At 38.7% G+C, this 21,946-nt stretch overlaps 1 protein-coding gene across 7 annotated transcripts in view; it reads left to right on the forward strand.

The window, feature by feature from the left end:
• The window catches only part of INPP4A (inositol polyphosphate-4-phosphatase type I A), an 83,490-nt gene that overhangs the window by 23,990 nt on the left and 37,554 nt on the right, over window positions 1-21,946 (forward strand). For all 7 annotated transcript variants that reach the window (XM_039714075.1, XM_039714072.1, XM_039714073.1 and 4 more), the window contains exons 4-12: window positions 10,870-10,932; window positions 13,244-13,462; window positions 14,278-14,322; window positions 15,796-15,914; window positions 16,030-16,146; window positions 17,155-17,234; window positions 17,665-17,776; window positions 18,657-18,747; window positions 19,432-19,579. In XM_039714075.1, the coding sequence (XP_039570009.1) occupies window positions 13,357-13,462; window positions 14,278-14,322; window positions 15,796-15,914; window positions 16,030-16,146; window positions 17,155-17,234; window positions 17,665-17,776; window positions 18,657-18,747; window positions 19,432-19,579 (818 nt within the window). In that variant the 5' untranslated portion in view covers window positions 10,870-10,932; window positions 13,244-13,356. The remainder of the gene's footprint in view (window positions 1-10,869; window positions 10,933-13,243; window positions 13,463-14,277; window positions 14,323-15,795; window positions 15,915-16,029; window positions 16,147-17,154; window positions 17,235-17,664; window positions 17,777-18,656; window positions 18,748-19,431; window positions 19,580-21,946) is intronic.

Raw genomic sequence — 21,946 nt, forward strand, 5'->3', positions numbered from 1 at the left:
ATACTTTATGAAGAACTATTTGCCTTGTGGGGTTTCAGTTACATTCTATTTTGGGTTTTTTTGTTTAAAAAAGATTGCATTCTTGAAAAAAGATTGCTTTCTTCTTTTTTTTTTTAATTGCATAAAAAAAGTTATTAATAGGCTTTCCCTTTTCAGAACTGGAAAATACCCAGAAAGACACTTGCTCACACTTTCCAGATACAAATTTGCTTCTAAATCGAGACCAAACATGGAAAATATAGACTGTTAGGTGAATATTTTGTGTAGTTCTGAGCAGATGGAAACAGCTGTTTAGTTCTTAGAATATTTAAGTTGATGGTTTTAAATTGTCCATGAACTATGCAAATAAAATTGGTGGGAAGTGACTGAGGAATACAACCCACGATCCGTAGCTTTAAATTAGCTTGTTCTTCCACTGGAAAATTTTCAAGGCATTTTCAAATCAGAAAAGATTGAAAGCTATTGATAACTGACTTTAATAATGTCCCATTTCATTTTTGTCATGCAGTTCTAGCTTATTTCACTTCTAAAAGTTAAAAAGTTGCGTTTTGGGACATTTGCTGCTTAGAAAAATTACTTGAGAAAATGTATTACAGTGATGTCTGTGATTCACAGTGATATCTGTATGTTTTCAGTGGAAGCAGATATATTGTGCTTGTAACATAGAAATTATCCAAATGATCACAAACTGTCCTGACTAGCCTCTTATGGCTAGCTCTCATTCTTGCATCTTTAGTCTATAAAAACTCTGTAAATGATCTCTGTAGAGTAGAGAGGAGATATGAAAATGCTGGAAACAGTAAAATTAGTGCTCCTAATTTTGAAGAAATTATCTTATAAAGCACAGGACCACAGCATCTGCTGGTACATGTAAACAGTGAAGAATGGCACAAAATTCCACATACATGCTGTTACACTCAGAATCTTTTTTATATAAGTGCAAAGATGAAACCAATGTTATATTTAAAGACAGTTGTTGTTATTATAATTAAAACTCATTACAACCTAATCCAGGAATCATTACTTGGCTGGATCCAGTAGTTACTGGAAAAGAAATAATGGTTCTGTATAGGGCAAAGTCTCAATAAGTAACTATGCAGTTAAATTCATTGAACACATAAAGCATCTCTCATGCTGTAATGCTCACCTTTTGCCTCCCCCTCTGAACTGTAAGGTGGTTTCATTCTGGTGGTGGGTATGTGGAGGCATTTTAGCAGTTGTCAGCATCCAAAGACTTCAGATACTGAAGGATCTGAATATCTGAGGAGTATGATGTTCATGTTGGTAGTTTCTTGATCCATTTAGTAGGATCCATTTAAGGTCATTTTTATATTTGCTGACAAGCTTTTAAATGTGGCTCTTTTCTTGTTTGTCTGTAGCTCCAAGTTATGTCCAGATTTACTGTATGTGATACCATACATACAATTGATGACTCTAGAACTAATTTTGCTCAGCCTTAAGTCTGCAGTTCTTTAAGTGACCATGGGTGAGCTATAGCCACAGTCCCACCAAGTGCCAGCTCTGTACCCTCTCTCTTTTTATCCCATGCTTCTATTCCATCCTATGTCTCCAAGTCTGAAGGCCTCTGCTATCATACCAGGCCTTTATTTTTCTACACTAAATCATTGTGTTGAGCTGTAAAATGATGATGGTATGATGCAAATATAAACAAAAATTAAAACAAATCAGCCACAGACATCTGTACAGTTCGAAAAAATTGTTGTCACAGCTGAACCAAGTTTAATTGCAGGCTAAAACAAAGTTGCAAGCAAGTCAGTAAAGTTCAAACAAAGCAAGTCTGAAAAACGAAAATGCTCAATGTTTGCAAGCCCTGCTGCAAGGCTTCAGGCCAGTCACTGGGGGTGGCAGTGTGGTATCTGCAGGGCTAGAGGGTAACAGAGCTGGAAGGGCCAGCCAGGGACACTGGTAACATTGTCTGTTGTGTTACCTCCAGACCTTAAATACCAAGGTCTGGGTGTGATGCCCAGCTCAGAAGTTCTCAGGTTGCTTGTTAGCTGAATATGGGAGTGCAAACATGGAGGTGCTGCACAGAATACCAGTGCTGCTCATTATACTGTTTTTCTCAGGATCTGGCTTTGCCTGCTCTCAGAGAAGACTCCAGGCTTGATTAAGATTTTGTTCTGACCTAGTCTTTATATGCAGCTTTGGGTCCCACCCTTTGGCTGGAAGGTAATGCCTCTTCAGCAGAAACAGAGGGTGTAGGAACATGTGCTCACACTGTGCTGCAGCTTAGTTTAACCTGTTGCTGAAAGTGGCTTTTATGAGGTGATGGACTGTAAATGCAGTGTGGCTGAAATGTAGCTGCCTGCTCTCATCTGGGCCTGAAGAACAAGACAGATAGCTGTGGGCAAAATGATCATTTCTGCTGCCTTGCTGTGGAGGTTTGACTGCTGAGGTAGGCAGCATGCTTATGAATTTCTGATAAAGTGTGGTGGGAGGCAACAGAAGTTAGCACAAGTCAGTGTCACTGTGGCTTGCCTTAACATGCAAAAATTGGGAGTCACATAGTCATGAGAGTGAGTCATGAACTGAAGAAAGGAAAGTAATTTGGGATACATCATTCACATTTTCAGGCTTTTTTGTTTTCATGCAAAATTTACTTCTAAAAAAGTGAAATTCAGGTAAACTTGGCCTGTAGTAATATACCAGTTCTAGAAGTCATGTAAGTGCTTGGAGAATTGATACAATTCTGACATTTAGGTACCTATTTTTGAGCACTGAGTGCTGCAAGGAACTCAGCATTAATATAGACCTTTTGTCTTTGCTTACCATTTATAACTTTTTTTTGGTGATTGTTGCTGTTATCCCTGCAGCAGTTGTTTTTTGTTTTTTTTTAAATAAATTTTGGAAGGCCAGTAAACTGTGTCAGTTCTAAAGATTGATCGGTATTAGCTGCTGAAAACAAACCAGTAGATTGTGGTTGCAGTTACTTAAAAATTGTTTTTAAAAGCCCTCTACTACAGAAATCCATGGCCATACCCTATAGGAGTCTTCATATTCTTTGAATTCTTGGAAATTTGGACTGGCTTGTTTATTACATCTGGTCTGTTAGTAGCTGACAGACAAGAATGTTATTGTGGAATAAAGCATTGTACAACATGTACTGCAGCTACACAAGTACTTGTTACCTTCTCTGTCTGAATGGAGCATTTTAACCAGTAATATGCTGGTGTGAAGAGACATGAACCTTTGAAATAAGTACCTCCAACATTTTTGTTTATCCTCAGTTGTTTGTATGTTTGCTCGTCTTACACATGAAAACCATCAGAGCAGCTGAAATACTTTTTGTTACTCTTACCAAACTTCACTTTTTCTTGTTTCTGTCTCAGAGATAACATCATAGTATCTACTACATGACATTTAATTTCTCTAATAGCTTTTTTGCTCAATCACACCTCAACAAAGGATATAGTATTTTGGTAAGGCTAATAGTCAAAACTGGGGAAACTCACAAGAATTTTCACAAATAGGGAACAATTGTTGAAATGTGGTATTCTAATAGAAAGCTATTGATCTTAGATACTGATTTGTAATGAAACTCATAGAAATGTGTCAGTGACATTTGGTCTGGTTTCCTCTTACAACACTTCAGAGACAGTCAAGCCACTTACCTATTTTCTTTGTACCTTGCGTTCTTTATTTATTCCTGTTCGTGCTACTGATTTGGAGTTTTTTTCATTTAGCCAAATACCAACCAGTTTCAATATATTCCAAATATAATTCCAGTATGTTTTAAAGTGGTGAAAGTGATTGATGATCATCAGTTCATATCACGATTCCTGCATGGTTAGGTTTCAGTTGCTCTGCTACAAGTTAATCACAGAATCACAGAATGGGTCAGGTTGGAAGGGACACAGTGGTCCAACCTCCTGCTCAAGCAGGGTCATCCCAGTGCACATGGCACAGGACTGTGTCCAGACAGTTCTTGAATATCCCCAGTGAGGGAGACTCCACACCCTGACTGGACAGTCTGTTCCAGTGCTTGGTCACCTGCGCAGTAAAAAAGTTCTGCCTCATTTTCAGGACCTTCCTGGGCATCAGTTTTCACCCGTTGTGTCTTGTATTGGTTGGCACCAACAAGAAGGGCCTGGCTTCATCCTCTTCACACCCTTCCTTCAGATACTTGTATGTACTGATGAGGTCCTCTCTCAGTCTCTTCTCAAGGCTGAACAGGCCCAGCCTTCTCAGCCTTCCCTCATAAGAGAGGTACTCCAGTCTCTTAATCACCTTTATTGCCCTCCCTGGGCTTGCTCCAGGTACTTCCTGTCTCTCTGGCACTGAGGAGCCCAGAACTGGGCACAGCACTCCAGGTGTGACCTCGCCAGGGCTGAGCAGAGAGGCAGGGTCACCTCCCTTGACCTGCTGCCCATGCTCTTAGTGATGGTCCCCAGGACACCACTGACCTTCTTGGCCCCAAGGGCACACTGCTTTCTCATGGACAGCTTGTTGTCCACCAGGACCCCCTGGTCCTTCTCTGCAGAGCTGCTTTCCAGCAGGTCAGCCCCCAGCCTGCACTGGTGCTCAGGTTTGTTCCTCACAAGGTGCAGGACTTTGTATTTGTTTTCCTTGAATTTCAAATGGTTGTTCTCATTCCCTCCAACCTGTCAAGGTCTTCCCAAAGGGCTGCACAGAACTATGTGGTATTAGCCACTTCTCCCAGCTTTGTGGCACTAGAACTTGCTGAGGAGGCATCTGCCCCTTCATCCAAGTCATTGATGAATAAGTTGCACAGCAGTGGGCTCAGAATTGAACCTTGGGGGACACCACTAGTGACAGGCCTCCTGTAACTTGTCCAGGAAACTATTTTGAGAAATTGGCAGGAAACCAAAGCAGCACACCCCCTCCATTGTGTGTTACAGGGTGATCTTACTGTTTACCCACAGGGTAGTACTGGCATTAAAAAGGATTCCTTTCACTGGGACAGCTGTTCCACCGAGGCGTTGAAACGGGAACAGTGGTGGGAAGCACAGACTGTGGTTGGTTGGCCTCTGAGGAGTTAGAGGCTTATGCTTCAAACTGCCAGCATCCCACCACTTGTTCACATGACTCCAGAAAGAAATGCAGGGAAGAGCCATGCAGTCAGGATCTTGGCCTGCAGCAACCCTCTGTCCCATTGATTTAGAAAGGTCAGTGTAAGCAAACAAATAATTTTATTTTCCAGGAAGAAGAAATGAAAGCAGCACAAAGGAATCAGATACTGGAACAGCAGAAAAAAATATTTAAAAATATATCTAGTATTGTGGCCATTAGGCATAGCGTAGGCATGTACTCTGTAAGAAAAAAAGTTACGTGATCAGAAAAACATGAACAAAACGGGAGTACAAAAAAAGTGTTGATGGAGAAATATGCACCAGCAAATTTGCATTAGTAGCTTAAGACTCCAGTTTTGCTATGCTGCCTAAATCTTAGTAATAACCTTTGTGGAATATTACTCCTACACTAACATTTATTTTTAATTTTCTAAATAATTTTCAAATTTGACACTGTTTCAAATCCTGAGTCAATTAGTTATATCTTATTTAAAACACAAATGTTAGAGAAAGAATTCATGCATTGCTGTTATGTATTCTTCATTTATATAAACATGTAAATAGTAAGTGTAAGAATCACAGTGATTCAGAACAATGCCATGTGGAAATGAGTGCTTGAGAGATTTTTTTTTGCTGTGCCTGTGACCTAATGGGCCATTCCTTCCATGCTGGAAAATGTAGTGTCAGGAAAATAAAGTTTCCCTTTGACTCTGAGGTGCAGTCCTGTTGCCCAGGTGAAGCTCAGTGATTTCAGAGCAGGATGTCACATCCCATCACACAGAGGACAGTGCTAGCATCGTGGTTCCTGGGTTGTTTTGCCCAGTATACACTGACATTAATTAGTGCTACGTTAGTCTGTGGAGGGGATGAATATTATAGGCAGGTAGGTCAGATAGTTCCCTAGACATTTTGATGTAATCCAAACTTGACCAAAACTTCTTGTTACACATCTCCTTTCAGTGCTCTTGTCCCTCTGTCCTGTCTGTGGTCCCCCTCTCATTGCCTGTGTGAGGGAGAATATGTTAATGCCATTGATCTGTAAACAACAACAGTATGAAATCTTTTACAAATGTTGTGTGTGTCTGGTTCATCTCCATTTCAGGTCATAAAGAGTTGGGGTTTAGATTTTGTTTGTGGTTTTTGTTTTGATTTTTGTTTGGTTTTGTTTTGTTGGTTGCTTATTTGTGTTTTTTGGGGGGTTGTTTGGTTTGGGTTTGGGTTTTTTCCTTCTTTTTTTGGTGTTTTGGTGGGTTGCTTGGGATTTTTGTGGGCTTGTTTGTTTGATTTGTTGTGTTTCAATGGGTTTTTTCCCCTGCCTTTGTTCCCCTGCCTCGCTCTTTGTTGCAGCAGGAGGAGCTCAGAGAGGGAGTTTGTTTTTTCAGTTAGAGCAGTGTGTGTCTGCATTGTTAACTTCATGGTTATGATGAAAGACTGCTCTAGGTGAGTTGGGAGGGTGTTGAAAGGACCATCAAACTCAGAGAAGTGTTTCCAGTCCAGACTCCTCAACAGAAAATATGTCCCTTGTTCTCATGGGCTTCTCCATGTAGGCAGTGTGACAACCAGAGGTCATGAGGAGAGAACTCATCCTGTGTGCAGGAAACTTTACCACAACGTGCTCAGCACATTTCTTGTGAAGAGGGTAAAGGTTAATTTGGGATAAAAACCACTTGTAAGCTGTTTCAGTTTCTGCTGGTAAAGTGACAGATGATGTTGAGAGGGTTGGACTTCAAACTTCCCTGTAGCAAAACTTACCATTTTCCATGGCATTGGACTGTGTTCAGCTTGATAAAAGCTGCTCTGCAACGTGAAACAGAGCTGTGCTTTTTCCTTTTTAGCTAACAGATGTGTGTTACAAATGCTCACTTCCACCTCTGGATGTGTATATTTTTGTGCTCCTAGAAGCACTAAAGGAATAAAAATATTTGAATCACAAGCGAAATTAAAACAGTATCTCATTAAGAAGATTGTTAATTGTATTTATGTTTTGAATACAAACAGTTTTAATTTGCATAGAGAACTAAGTGGCCTAAATTGCAGTTTCCTGTTAAAAGTACTCAAATATATTAAAGAGATAAAACTGAGTTTTTAGATTATTTGAGTTTACTGAAGTTCATAGTGGGTACAGGTCAAGAATAAATTTTGTGACTTAGAAACTTATCTGCAACTAAGTGGGATCTGTGGACAGGAAAGCAAAAAGAAAACAAACCACTTCCTGGTGCTGAAATGCCCTTTTATCTAAATATCACTGAAGGGTTGCATTTAGGGATTTCCATACTGCACAAATACCTTTGTTACCCATTTTCTTGTGAAAGACTTCTCCCTGTTCTTGCTGTAGTTACTCACTCCGAATCTATAGAGCAGCTTCAGAGAGTGACAAGAAGATTTTTCAGGCCAAACTTAATATTTTTGTCTTTGTTAATCAAGGTTCTGAGAGAAGGGGACATTTAACCAGATTTTGAGGGGAACTTAGACTTAAGAAGCAGACTGAAGGGGGAGTTAAAGCTTCTTTGTGGAGCTGACAAACTGGCACCTGCTGAGTGTGTCTTTGTGGGCAAATAATGCTAGTGGGAGGCAAAGGTTTGTATAGGATGTTGGCATCACTTGCATTCTTTTGTGTTCCCAAGGCCTAGATCATGGAATGAATGGACTGAAACTGTTGTCAGCCTATGGATCTGCAGTAGATATAGTCTGTGTTGCTGCCTCTGTGAGTTTGGCTGGAAGGATCTGACTCAAGGTGCCAAATTCAAGACTTTGACTTTTCCTGTTTTGATCTGTGCAAGGTTCAGGACATTCAGTTTCTCATTAAATGGGACAGAAAAGACTGTAATGAAAATAGCTCTTCATTGGAGAAGGTCTTAGCAGGGTTTAGCTGGGAGCTGCTGTCCTTTGAGCTGATGCTCTGCTCATGGACTGCCTCTTCAGCCATGAGTGATAGTGTTGATCCAGACTTCCACCTCAGATCCTTGCCTGACTAATAAAGTTCCTTGTATCATCTTTGAAACAGCAGTTGGAGGTGGGTTGCTGGAATTGCTAAAAGATTGAGTTTGAGCCAACATGTCAAATCTAGTTTCACTACCAAGGTTTTCTGTTGTTGGAGGTAATAAATAAATAATAAAAAACTCCCTGCATGCTAGTTAAACTAGAGATGCTGCTCTTACACAAAAGGCAACATGTTCATAACTTAGCATAATCAGGCATTTCTTCCTTTCCATTATTTTGTCCATATTTATATGGTTAATAGGATGTTAGTTGGAAACCAGGCCATGCTGCAGATCCAAATACTGTTTCGGGCAATATTCACTTTTATGATTTTGTGTATTGGTAAAACATTTTCAATCAGAGCAAATATTTATGAAGATGTTGTTTGAAGAATGCAGTTGGCTGAAGGAGTCCTCTTGATGTTTCAAAATGGATTTTTCAGGAACTAGAACCCTAATTGGTAAAGTTCAGGGAATGATTCTTACAGTCTGGAGAGCCTTGAGACCCTAAAACTAATTGCAATTCAGTATGTAACCCACAAGCTTTTTCACGCTCTCTTGGAGATGATGGTAAACTTTCAGTAGGATTACATCTCTGGTTGTTTTTTTTTAAAAAAGCATTAAGGAAACTGTCACACTCTCCCCTTTTTTCTATTATTTTCTTCATGTAGATGTATCAGTAACATTTAGCCTTCCACTGCTGTTGCATTTTTTACTTTGGTATGCCTTTTTACCTGATCCAATGCCATAAACCTAAAGCTCTACACTATGGCTGTAGAAAAGTACGGTCTCAAAGTAGACTTTGATTCAGTCAGTAATTGGAGTATCCTCTTTCTCCTGCTTATTGATTGATATGTGAATTGGAAAAATCCTGTTTCCTGCAGTTGTGTAAGGAGTGTCAAAAAAGTAGATGTTAGGCTGAAATAAGGTTTAATTTCACCTCACATGTTTATTTCAAGAAGTAGTTTGGTAGGAGATTTTTTTTCCCAAGGAGACAAACCAAAGCACTTCGCCAAAACAATTGCTGAGGTGAGGAGAATATTAGCTTGTTGTATAAACTAATCATCAGGCGTTTATTCTGGGGCTAAGATGATAATAATTTTTGCTTGAGATCTTGCAAGCAGAGTGACACCAAACATCCCACAAGCATCCCAAAGTTTCAGTCACAGAAGACACAAGGTCATGTAGCTGAGCAGGGTGGCATTTGCTTTCCACAACTAAGTGGCAGGTCTGGGGGTAGCAGGGCAGAAGTGGCATCAGATGAAGATCCTTTCTTCAGGTCATATGCTTTTGTGATAATAGAGTGACAAATAAATATTCACATAATACAAGGGAGGCTTGTTCAGAAGCCTTTTCTGAACTGTGGATGTGGCCTTTACCAATAATGGAGGTCAACAACAGCCTCTCATGTTTCTGTTGAAAGCTGGGCTTGCAGCAAAGCTTCGTGAAGTGCAAAGCTGCACAGCTTGCCAACATCCCCTGTCTGCTGTCTTAGTAGGGGCAAAGCCAAAGGCTATGTGTAGATAAATCATGCCATCTTCAGGAGAGGTTGCTTCAACATGAATTACATCAGCCTTTGCATTGCTGTCTGCTTGAATGGTACCAGTCTTTGGAAGTCCATTTAAGGACAGGTACCATCTAAGGAAACTCTTAATACTACCTTTAATTTGGTAAGAATGCTACTTACTTTGGTTTTTATCAAAAACTTGATCATAAGGTTGTAATTGTCATTCAGGAGAGGGATCAGAGCACCTGTTGTTTAGCTATGCATTGAGTAAAGGGAGCTCACCCCTGCCTGAGCTAGCACAGCTGTAGGAGGGATCCAGTTTGCCCAGCTGCAGCATCAGGACTAAGTGAGTAATTTAAATAATTTTTATAATTAGAGAGAGGGATCTCCATGGGGTGACTCATCCCACCTACCTTGGAAAATAGTGACTTGTTCTCTGGAGTGCCTGTGCCTCACCACTGACTATGCAGAGAACCTGCGTGGTGAGTTGAGATCAAACACCTGCCTCCTGTGTTCTTTAGGTGAGATCATATCTTTCTGTAAGTCATAAGAGCTCATGTTAAATTCTTAAGCAGTCTTGGGTAATTGGTAGGGTTGGTGATTAAATCAAACAGCTGAGACTGGAATTCCAAATTTCTTTTTCTGCAATATGGGATAAATGTGAGGTCTTAAAAGACATAGCCTTTTAATGTAAATGTACTTGAATGAGATTGTGGCATTACAAAGTATAAACCTTCATTTAACCTGTAGTAAGCCTAAAATAATTTGCTTTAACTGTATGCTCATTGCCAGCTCTTTGTAGAAGCATCCCTCACCTAGTACTTGCACCCAATGGAGTAAGAGACCTACATCCTGATCTTTTGAACTTCAGTGTTTTGGCACAGGAGCTTCTCTTGTGACAGTAACAGTAATAACTCTTCCAAACAACAATGTTTTGGAAGTTTAGCTGTAGAAAAGCAAGCATAGTAGCAAATGCTCTCTTAAACTCAATGTATCATACACATTCCTTTTTCTTAATAGCACCAAGCCTTTTGGTAAATATGTTTACATATATTTCCTACAGCTGTTCTACCCACTCACCAGATGCTGTCAGTCCTTTTCAGCATAAGCTTATTAGTTTGTGCTCCTGCTCTGGCTGGGTATTGCCATGACTAATACTCAGTAAGGTCCAGTAGAAGATCAGTTTTTCTATTTTAAGTAAACTTTATTGTGAGCACTGCTAATCAGAAGTTACATTTACAGTTAATCTGAGAAGGGTGCCTGCCCACTGGTTGTGATTTATATAGTATAAAAAGACTGTGAATTTATTATGATTATTTTGTTTATTTTTTAGATGTGGATTTAACTGATATTATGGTATACAAAATCCCTCCTCACATAAGGAAAAGAGCCCTCTGTAAGTATGATCCTTCTAAGTAATGTAAAGATGTATCATTAGATGATAAATTAATATTTAAAGGAATTTAAACAACAACAATTTAAAGGAATAGTTGAGGTCTTAGAGAGCCTTGGAAAATTACTACACTCAGTAATATTTAAATAGAAATAGCTTAAAAACAAATTATATACCTGACCCTCTTTTAACTTAGCAAGGATTGACCCTTTTTAATGATTGCAGAGATTTTAGCTGAAAAGCAGCCAGGCTTCTGAACCTAATTTCTGTCTGACTTTGGTGAACATGTTAGTTATTCTCTAATATGTTATTTGTAGGTTTGGGGGGAAGGGCCTATGGCATAAATCTCTGCAAGTACATTTTGTAGGTCTTTTCATCATGCAGTTGGGTTTAATAGACTTACAGACTGTTAAACATGACATTATATAAAGAGCAAACCAAGGAAAATCTATTGCTGGAAGAAAGGAAAAAATAGGAGAATGGAAAGCCTTGGAAACTGTCAAAGAATTTTGATAGAAGTTTTATTTTAATAAATATTAGGACATTCTGTACTATCTGAGAAAGGTTGGTTATTCACAGCCACTTAAACCTTAATAAATAGAATAAAGCTTTTTTACTGTGTGTGATCAAACCTTGGAACAACCAGGTTGGCTAGAGAGGTACATTCTTGTCCAAAACCAACTGGACACAGTCCTGAGAAGCTTCCTTTGAGCAAGGGGGTTGGATTGAATAAACTCCAGAATTTATCCAACCTCAACTATTCAATATGCATTGAAAATCTGCCTGCTTTAATATTTGGCTGTCAGAAATTATATCTATAGGCAGAGTGTTGTTTTTAATGTGCTGTCACGGAGTTTCAGAGCTTTGGGGGATGGGATTTTCACAGATCTCAATTTCTGCTTCTTCCATTCAAGATTTTTTTTCCTATTTGGAATTTACTTATGACATATTATACAAACCTAACTTGAATCAAATTCTTAGTTCTGGGTGGTAACAGACTGGCTTACTTTGTAGGCAAAGTCCAAATTCTTTCCTCCTCCTCATTTAAAATCTAATTTCTGAGCTGAATGTAGATGGCCAGGGCTGTGTTCAGTTCAGTTGTCTTACATGCTTAACTTGCATTTGAATTTTTGATGTCCAGTGAAGCAGTGATAGTTAACAAGAAGCTTGGGTACCCCAAGGAGAGAGGAAGATTTTTTTGAAATCCTCCAGAGAGATATACTGACTAATTAAATTCAGAGACTTAAGCAGGTTGAATGTTCCTTTGGAGGCCTTCTGACAGATTTAAAGTGGTGGTTTAGAACAAAATGTAAGCTAGGTGCCTTATTTAATTAGAATGCATCTTGCTCATTGTTAGGTCCATCAACCTAAAAGGAAAAGAAATATTCTCCCATTTTGCAGTGTGGTTCAAATGTTTTGTAGAATGAATGAGAGGCTGCTGGGAAGGTGTTAGTTACTCTATTGTACTTTTCAGGTTTGTCAGATTTTACTCCTCACTTGCTAAATTAATGGAGTTTGTCATAAGAGTGTGAAACAAATATGGAAGTTCCATAACTGCCGTGCTAGCACAGTTGATTGAAGGAATGTTCACATTTAAAATCATAACCAAGTTTTCTGTAGGCTTTCTTTCCTGCTGTAATTTTTCACTTCATAGGCATTGTGAGGGGAAGGACTGTCATGGATATCTGTAGTCCAAAAAAGTGTAGGGTGGAGGAAAAGCACAGATGCTGCCATCTGCCACATCAGCAGGCATCCCTTTTTGCTTTTTCTTTCCACCACCATCCCAGAATTTCAACCTCTCTCTGTCTGAGTAGGCTTTATTTATAGTTTTCATTATCCCTTTCTCATGGCAGTAGAGCCTAGAACAACACAGTGTGCTGACACTGACAACATTTCCTGCCCTTTTGTTCGGTGCTCCACCAACCTGTTGTCCCTTTGTCCTTATCCCTGGTGCCTCCTCTGCAAACAGAGGCCCCATCTGACAAATTTACTTGTGTTCCCCAGGGTTTAGAAACTGGGAAACTTCATTAAGGATGGTTTAATAACTTAGACAAAGGAGAAGAGCAGCTGGTCTGTTAACGTGTCTCTCTCAAGCCCCATTCTCTGTCAGAAAAGTTTTCTTGCATGTGTTCCAGTTTTCAACAATGTACTGTAAAATGCTGCAGATGTAGAGTTCATGAAAATGAAATTACTATGCATTGGATCTCCCTTGAGCATTTTGTTTGAATGACCTGAGATGATTTTATGGCAGTAGGTTTGCTGCTGATAGTGACCTAAAATTTTGGTGTATGTTTTTGCTTTCTCTGTTGCTTAGCATGGTGATGTTAGAGGAATAGCAGTTGGAGACAACCTGCTGCACTCTGCTACTCTGTGAGGCAAACATCCATAAAGCCAAGCAGCCAGAAAAGAAGGGCTCTTCATGAGAAAATGACAGCAAGAGAACACAGCCCCCGCCATGGTGCCAAATCCCGCACTGTGCAGAGGGCCTCCACCATTGATGTCACCTCTGACATGGTTGGCCTTTCTCTAACAGGTTTGTACCTTCCTGGCAGCTACTGCTCTGCTGCTGCTCCCTCCAGAATCTGCCTTGTACTAATGTTGTTTTTTCTCTCTTAATTGCTCAAAGATTTAGATCTGTCTGGTTATCTGGAGGTAATGAGATAAAGGAATTATGCTAAAAAATTCTAAAAATCTTGAATTTGCTACTTTTAAAATAGACAAAACATTAAAATCAGAGAGAGATTAAAAAAATAAGTTAGATTTTGTGTAGTTATGTTTATCACTCAAAAATAAACAACAGGGAGAAAATAACAAAATAATGTCACGGTCTAGAAAGAGTCTTGGCAACCTCCTTGTTTGACATTGTATAAAATTTTCAAGACAGTTCAGGGAGCTGAGGCTTGTCTCCCTTATCTTTTATGGTTATTAAATTAGGATTCTAACCCTCAGAGGCTTTCTTTCATTAGTGAGAGAGACAGGTACTTTTAAATTCTGGCCTGTTAGCTACCACAGATTTAATAATTTGGAGCTAATAGTGGCTCATACTTTAATCCTGTTGTTTTCTATTGAGATTAAGCATTTACTATTCCCATATTGCATATAATCTCACATAGATTTACATATTTTAATATGTTTTATAAACTGAGATCGTCCCAGATTTTCCAAATAATTATTAGATACCAAGGATTACCAGATAAGTTTTTCAGATACCAGTCCTGGCTCACTGAATTTAAAAAAAGTATTTTTTTATAAAATGTAATTTATTTCTCTGTGTGATTGCAACTTCAGGAAAGAATTCACATGGCAGTGATGTGAATTAGCTAATCTTGTGATTTTTCTGTTTTACAGGAAACATTCAGGATCCAGATGAGCCGATTTTAGAGTTCAGTTTAGGTAGGCTTAGTGATTTTTATGCTAGTTTTGATAATGCATGCTGTTGAATAGGTGTGGGGTTTTGTAAGTGTTGATTTTGAAGTGCATTTCATACAGGAAGGTTTGCAACTTTGCTCTGATTTTTATGGAGATGTGGTACAGTTTTTGTGCTGCCTGTACAGTATCTTTTGATAAGTAGTGAGCAGTTTCATGTTGTGAAGTTTCTAAAAGTCTGTAACTGAAACATCGGCCTAAAAAATTTTTAATGTTTACTGTGTGAATATTATTATTAAATGTTTACTTTGTTTATGTGAAGATGCAGTGAAACTGCCTTCACTGTCAGTAAATCAGCAGTTCAGGTCTTCAAGCAAGCTGAAGATTTGCTGTAAACAGCATTTTAGGGCAGAATGGTTTCTAAGAATTGAGGATTACGCATAACTTCTTTCCTGGGGTTTTTGCTGTCAAGTGATAATGCAAGATGCAGAAGTGACCTGAATTGTGAGGTGGTTGAATTTGTACAAGAAGCTTGTGTATTGACTCACCTCACTTGAAGAATGAATTAATAATATTTCCTTCATGAAAATTCAGTCCACATTTTCAACTGCAGGATGTTTTTCTTGGCTTAATAGTGGACTAGTATTTGAAAGGTTATGTTTTTAACAGTAGGCTAATGAAAAATTAGCAAATTTTCTCAGTTGTGTGTAATTGTGTTATGAATAATAATCTTAACAAGCATTCTCAGAGCTGAATGAGGTATTTCAATTATTTTCAGATAAATTAAAAATTAGAATTACAAATATCTAGAATTATAAAGCTGTTTAGCCAAATATCAGATTTAACTTCCTGCACGTAGCTGAAGCAGAGTTGGACCACACTGTAGCTACCTGTATCTAGCCAGATAGAATTTGGCTGTGAAGTTTAATGTAATTGTGTAGAGTCACTCACTGAAATTTTTGGAAGTTGTTTCCTCCTCACCATAGTCCTTTTCCCAGCAGTTAAACTCACAGCAACAGTTTAGAGGAAATAAATTGCTGTCATTTTACAATTACAAGCTGGTTTTCCTCAGTAGTGCTGCTTGATCAATGTTCAGACGCTTCTGTTGGTTCTCCCTGGGCAAATGCCATTTGATAATGGGCCTAATGGAGCGTGACTTCGAATCGAATGCAGCCACGGTCATGAGATTCCCAGGGGAAAACCTGCACATGGGCTGTTAGGATGAGCTTGCCAAGGGGTGGATAAGCATGTATTAGAAGAGAACAAGTTTAAATTGCTGCTCCAGAGCTTGGAGCCAGACTGAGCTGATTGCATGTTTGCTGTTTGCATGCACAAAGGTGGGTGATATCTGCTTTTATAGTGTGGTGATAGAATGAATATTAAGCTCTTTGTTGTTTGATTGCTCAGGGTGTATAATGTGGTTTTATAAAAATGTAGAGTCTTACAGCAATATGAAAAAGATCCTGAATCTAAGTTTACTTATCTGTTGCATACCTAAAGCTTGCAGTGAGCTGCTAACTCCATCGCTAGATCGAAAACCAAATAGTTTTGTAGCAGTGAGTGTAACTACACCTCCCCAGGCATTCTGGACGAAGCATGCACAGACAGAAATTATTGAGGTGAGTGCTGAGGTACTTCTAGATTAGATTTAAAATCAAAGCTAACACAGGAATCATTTCTTCCTTAACAAATATCACCGTACATTAACTTTTGACTTTTTGTTTATGATTACAGGGAACAAGTAATCCTATCTTTCTAAGCAGCATTGCCTTTTTCCAAGACTCTCTTATCAATCAAATGACACAAATCAAACTCTCCGTGTATGACGTCAAAGATAGATCTCAGGGAACAGTAAGTTTTCTTTATTCTGTTGCCTGCCCAGTCAGTGTAAAGCAAGGAAATGAGAGGCAAAGAGATAAAATTAGTAACTTCTGTGGAAGGAAACAACAGGAGAGCAGCACTGATCATATAGAAAACAAGATGGGTAGGGAAAGGAGGAACTAATGAGATTGGCTTGGCAGAGTGAGAAGCATTGCCAGTTTTCTCAAATAAGGCTTGTCTGTAGCAAGTTTGGAAACAATGGATTTAAACAAAAAAGGTCCTGTCACTTGTGCTCTTACATTGTGGATATCTTTAGTGAACTAGATAATGAATAGAATCCAACATCCCCAACTGAGGCTTCTAGACTGTGCCAAAATGCCAGAATGAAACTGTCCTTTGGAACAGAGCACCTAAATTCTGGGAATCTCCCTGCCCTGATACATTGATTTTGTTCAGGGGTAAAGTGTGTTCCTTTACTGAAAAAAAACTATGTGTCAGCATTCCCGTGTTGCTACTTGGATTTATGGGCAATACAGGTCAATTATTCTCCGACTGTTGTCCAGAATACTGTTTCAGGCCCCATGTGTCTGCTCTTGTATGGCTTTCTCAGGGGCAGCAGAGCTGTCCCTCTCTGTTCAGTGCTTCAAGGAGAGGCTCTAGGGAAAAATAAATACCTCCAGAGGAAGTCAGTTCTTCAGAAGGAGACAAATTTGGGTCGAGGATGCAGCCTGAGCCCTGTTCAGTCATGGCTTTCAGTGTTCCTGAATTGCTTGCCCTAAGCTCATATATACTGAGGTTCCTCCATGTTTATCCTAGAGAAAGAAAAATGCATATTTTCTCCAATAGAAGAAAAACTTTTATAAATTATCAAATATATTAAATTTGAAGAGATTTTAATTAGTTATATGTGGCGTATTTTGTTATGGTTTTGCTCTTGAACTTGTATGCATAATAATTGTATTTTACACTTCATTGCTGTGGTCAAAGCCTCTGCTCACTGTAAAGGTAAATAAAATTCTGGCACTCATCTTCTTTCAGATGTATTTGTTGGGTTCTGGGACATTCACTGTAAAGGATCTTCTTCAGGAGAAGTACCACAGGTTGCACATAACACTAAGGTTTGTAATATTTTCCTTCTTTTAATTGTTAATTCTTCAAAACATGCTTAAGATGAGATGAAAACCTCTTATGTCAGGAATAGGTTGAAATGGACTTAATTAAACTCCCTTGTTTTGATATCAAGTATATTCTGATTATCAAAATGTGTGAATACATGCATTTCTTCTCATTGCCATGTTACCCTTAAATGTATAAGCTGAGCACAGAGTAATACCCAGGCTGCCTTCAATTCCATGCAGCATCCTTGTGGAATAAAGGGAATGTTCTCCTGTTGGACTAACCCATTATAAAATTATTCCAAATGAAGTTGAAAAGCTTCCTGTTTAAAATGTTTTTTAAGTTTGAAGATTAATATCCTTTTATAAGTGTTTCCTTGTTGATGAACAGGTCCTCCTCCAAAAAAATCTCAACGCAGAGTATTTGTTGCAGGTCGGCTGAAAGTGACCGTGTTGGTAACATCACAGTTATTGGATGGCAGATGGAGGAAAAATCTGACCAAAGGCCTCCAGTGACAAGGTCACCTGATACAATTAATGGAAGGGTGAGTATGAGCCTTGGACCAAATTCAGAAGAATGCAGATTTATTGCCAACATTGAAATAAGCTAGATTGATATCTGCCATCCACTTTCCTGTCTGGCTTGATATTTAGTAGTGCTTTACATTTTCAAAATAGTGTAAGGAGCAGCCTAATGGTGATGAAGCCATTTTGAGTTTTGCGGAGCTCTTGGTGCTGACATGTAGAGTTAAAAGTCTTGGGGAAAAGTTTTAATTTAAAATTATTAAGCTTTAGTATCAAGTATTCATGTTCTTCATTGGAAGAGGCTTCTGATACTGTTCATTGGTGCACTTGGTGCATGGATAACCAGTTTCAGAAACATATGGTATTTTAGTTCACATTGTGGTTTGGAAGGCACGATTAAGCAAAACTGTAATGAAGATGCTAGGGAATTCCCAGAATTGTTTGAGAGCAGATGTTTGCAGTACTTTCTCAGCCTAGACATATATTTAATTCTGTAAAGCTTGTGTTTTGAGTATCTTGGTGATAATTGCACTGTTATATGTGTATTATATTCACACTGTGCATTAGAATCCCTTTTTATCCTCCAGATCTGTTCCAGATTGATGCAGTGCCTGTAAGGACTCTGGAGCTGTGCTAGCATAAGTAATTGAAAGACTGGATGAAAAGTTTTGTGGCATTTTGAACTGTGCAGTAGAATTAAATAGGAATGCTTAGGATTTATTATTCCAGCCTGCGATATTTTTTATCCACAGAAAAAATATTTGAAATATTTATTTAAAGCATATGTGGACTTGAATATTTCTTTGAAGTCTTTCTGATAGGTCATCACTGCATATTATTTGGGCACTGAGGTTTCATTCTTTACTATTTCTGATTTTTCTTGTTTTTGTTTTTGTTCAGACTGTGTTGCCAGTTGATGAAAGTTTAACAGAATCCTTAGGAATCAGATCCAAATACGCTTCACTGCGGAAGGATGCACTACTGAAATCTGGTAAGCTGCCCTGGGCTGTAACAAGTAAGCTTTAGGTATCAATAAAAGCTAATTTCTCCCTGTGTGCCTGTGGCCCCAGGGCATTTCAGCAGATGTTTCATTTGAATAGGAACAGGCTGCTGATTGAGCAGTCCTTTCAGGGTCATACCAGAATAAATCATTTTATCATATGCACCATTCTATATTGTAAAAACAGCAGAAGCAAACTCTTGCCATTAGATTGACTGCAATATAACATTTTCCATACAATTTCATAGTCTATTTCTAAGCAATTGTTGCAGGTTGAGGAGAGGGACAGAGGAAAGCAAGTTGCTTTAAAAAAAGAATCTTGCAGAAGGGTTAGTTTTCCAGCAAATGGTTGCATGAGAGGAAAATGCACAGTACACAGACAAAAAAAAAGGCATTTTAAAAGGTGAATATGTATTTAGTTTAATTTCCTTAGCAGTGTAGTAAGTAATTTGGAGTGGAGGCTTTTCCTACAAACACTTGAAGAATGGCCATTGCAGAATGACTGTGCTTGCAAAAGGCAGACTGATGCCTGGTTAAACCAGATCTTTACAGCAGGGTGTTTCAGCATGTTAGTGAGCTGACTAACATGCTGAAAGCATTGACTTTAAGAAAGAAGAGACTTTGTACACTTTTAAGTCAAACCCTAGGCTTAAAAATATTGTTTTAATTCTTTAGTGTTTGGTGGTGCCATTTGCCGAATGTATCGTTTCCCAACCACCGATGGAAACCACTTGAGAATCTTGGAGCAGATGGCAGAGAGCATCCTGTCGCTGCACATCCCAAGACAATTTGTGAAGCTGCTTCTAGAGGAAGATGCAGCAAGGTGAGTGTTGGGATGGTTTACACGTGCAGTAATATGGCAGTGATGTGGCTGTTGCTGAGTTACAAAGGCATCGATTTATCTGTGTTAATGCACTGACTACTCAGTGAGATAAGAAATGGCTTTGAGAGTCAAAAGAGTAGTTATGAATTGAAAACAAAACAGAATAAAAACAAGTAAAATGAAATGCTGTAGTACAGTAATGACATTGCCTCATTTTAGGAAGTGGGAGGGAGAAGGAAATCTGTTAAGCATTTTGTAGGTTTATTCTGAATTTTCTTCTTTTTGAAGCAATTAACTTTCTTCCAGGCAACATACTCCTTTATGAGTATTTCTTCTCTACATTTGTAGGCTGTGGTTTGCAAATCTAATGTTTTATTATTCTTTGTAAAGGCCAAGATTGGAATGTTAAAGCATTTTAGCTGTGTTTTTGAGTATTGGGCTTTTATTTTGACTGTATTTGAATCAAATCCTAGAGACCTTAACTAAGTCTGACCTTAATTAATACTAACTAGTGCTCTCATTATTTTATATTGGGACATTTCAGTTCCTTAAGGATATTGTGAAATAAAATCATGGGTTAATCCATTAATTGTAGGTATTTTCATATTTTGTGAAAGTGATAAATTTTCACAGGAAGATGGCAGAGATTTTTTGTAATGCATGGGAAAACTAATTGAGTTTCTCAACTTCACATTAATTCTTTTTTCTGATGTTATGTTTTTAGTGATGTGTGCTTAGATTCTAGAAATTGAATGCTGTATCTTGTTCAGCTGTCCTACTACAACCTTGGTGGAGCAGGCTAGGGATATGCCATTGCACATTTAGTCATGAGTTGTTTTTTATTTTGTATCTTTGTTTCTCTACAGCTTTCCTCACAGTAGATTTAAAAGCACCTATTCATTATGAGGTACAACCATGATAATGAAGAGTTGGCAAGCTTATCCATAAGATGCCATGTATGATGGATGTAGGTTAAGGACTTGAAAATAAGGAGAATTTAGGGTGAATGAGCAAAAAGATGTGTCTTTCTGTAAAACTTTAGACAGTGAAGTTAGAGGCCTTGGCCATGAAATGTGACTGTTCAGAGGCTCTTGCTAAAATCCTGCAGAGATCAGTGGATGCCTGTTGTAAACAGGTGCAGGTTAATAACAGCCCAGGTGATTGTTAATGTGACCTTGTATATGTCCACTGGGTGGCGTGGCTCAAAGGTAAATAGGCCTTTGTGTAATTACTGAGAAAGGCTCCCTTGTCTCTGTTCAGTTGAGGTGACCCTCAATAATGTGCACAATCACACTTTGTATTCATAGAGTTGCTCAAATTTGACCAAGTGCTCTGTTCTCCATTCTCAGTGCTGCAGCCCAGAGGAATGACAGCTACACAAGCACAGCTGTTTCTGTCTTCACATCCTGGTGACTTTTAAAATGTCCTTGGATAATCACAATTGCTGTCTCTTAGATAAAACTCCTCTGGGCCAGAGCCCTTTGAAAGGAAGCATCTGCTGGGGGGTGTGATATTTTGGCTGCATCATTATTTATGGCATCCATATTCCTTGCTGTCTTGGCTCTAAGGGACAAACAAACTTGAGGTGGTAAGCTGTGAGTTTACTTCAGGAAGACCAGGGCTCAGATACATGGCTGGTTTTGAGTAGGGAGTTTGATGAGGTAATCATATTAGCATCTTATGCAGAAAGCAAGTTTTATGATGAAACTGGAAGTGTTTTTATCTAGGTCACTGATAAATATACTTTATGCTGTTGCCTGTTGGCAAATCAATGTAATGTTTTTCTTGGAAATTTAGTTTTTTTTAATAATATCCTAAGTACTATGGTGTGGGAATTGCTCTGTGAAATGTTGTCTTAAATTGTACACAGACAATTGGTTAAAACTATGGAATTAGGGATATTGAGATAATTGCAAAAAGAACTGCTGGATCCTTTTGACAGATGATTGTTCTGCCTTTTCTGGGGTAACGTTCTGTTGAATTGTGTCTGGTGTTGACTTGTTTATTTTTTCCCCTTTCTTCCTTTTTTCCAAATAATAATAGTAATCCAAGAAGAGAGTAATACAAGCATGACCTGGAGTACACTGAGTATTTTCTCAGCAGCACTGCTGGGGAACAGTATGTAACACAATATTGCTATGTGTGACTGGAAACCTGGCAGTCGGGGTACAAGGGAAAAGCCAGGGTTTTCCTGTTCATATCTATGGATGTCCAGTCCTCCTTTTTTGTACCCTGAGTGCCCAAAATCTTGGATTTCAGATGAAGGTTTTGTTGGATCATCTTCAGTCTCTCCAAACCCTTAATGCTCACACTTCTTAGGCTTTTCCTGGCCTTGCAAACTGTTGTGTACCTACCTTACCAGTGAAT

Source organism: Passer montanus, unplaced genomic scaffold (assembly GCF_014805655.1).
Source record: "Passer montanus isolate IOZ18808 unplaced genomic scaffold, ASM1480565v1 scaffold3, whole genome shotgun sequence".
NCBI lineage: Eukaryota > Metazoa > Chordata > Aves > Passeriformes > Passeridae > Passer > Passer montanus.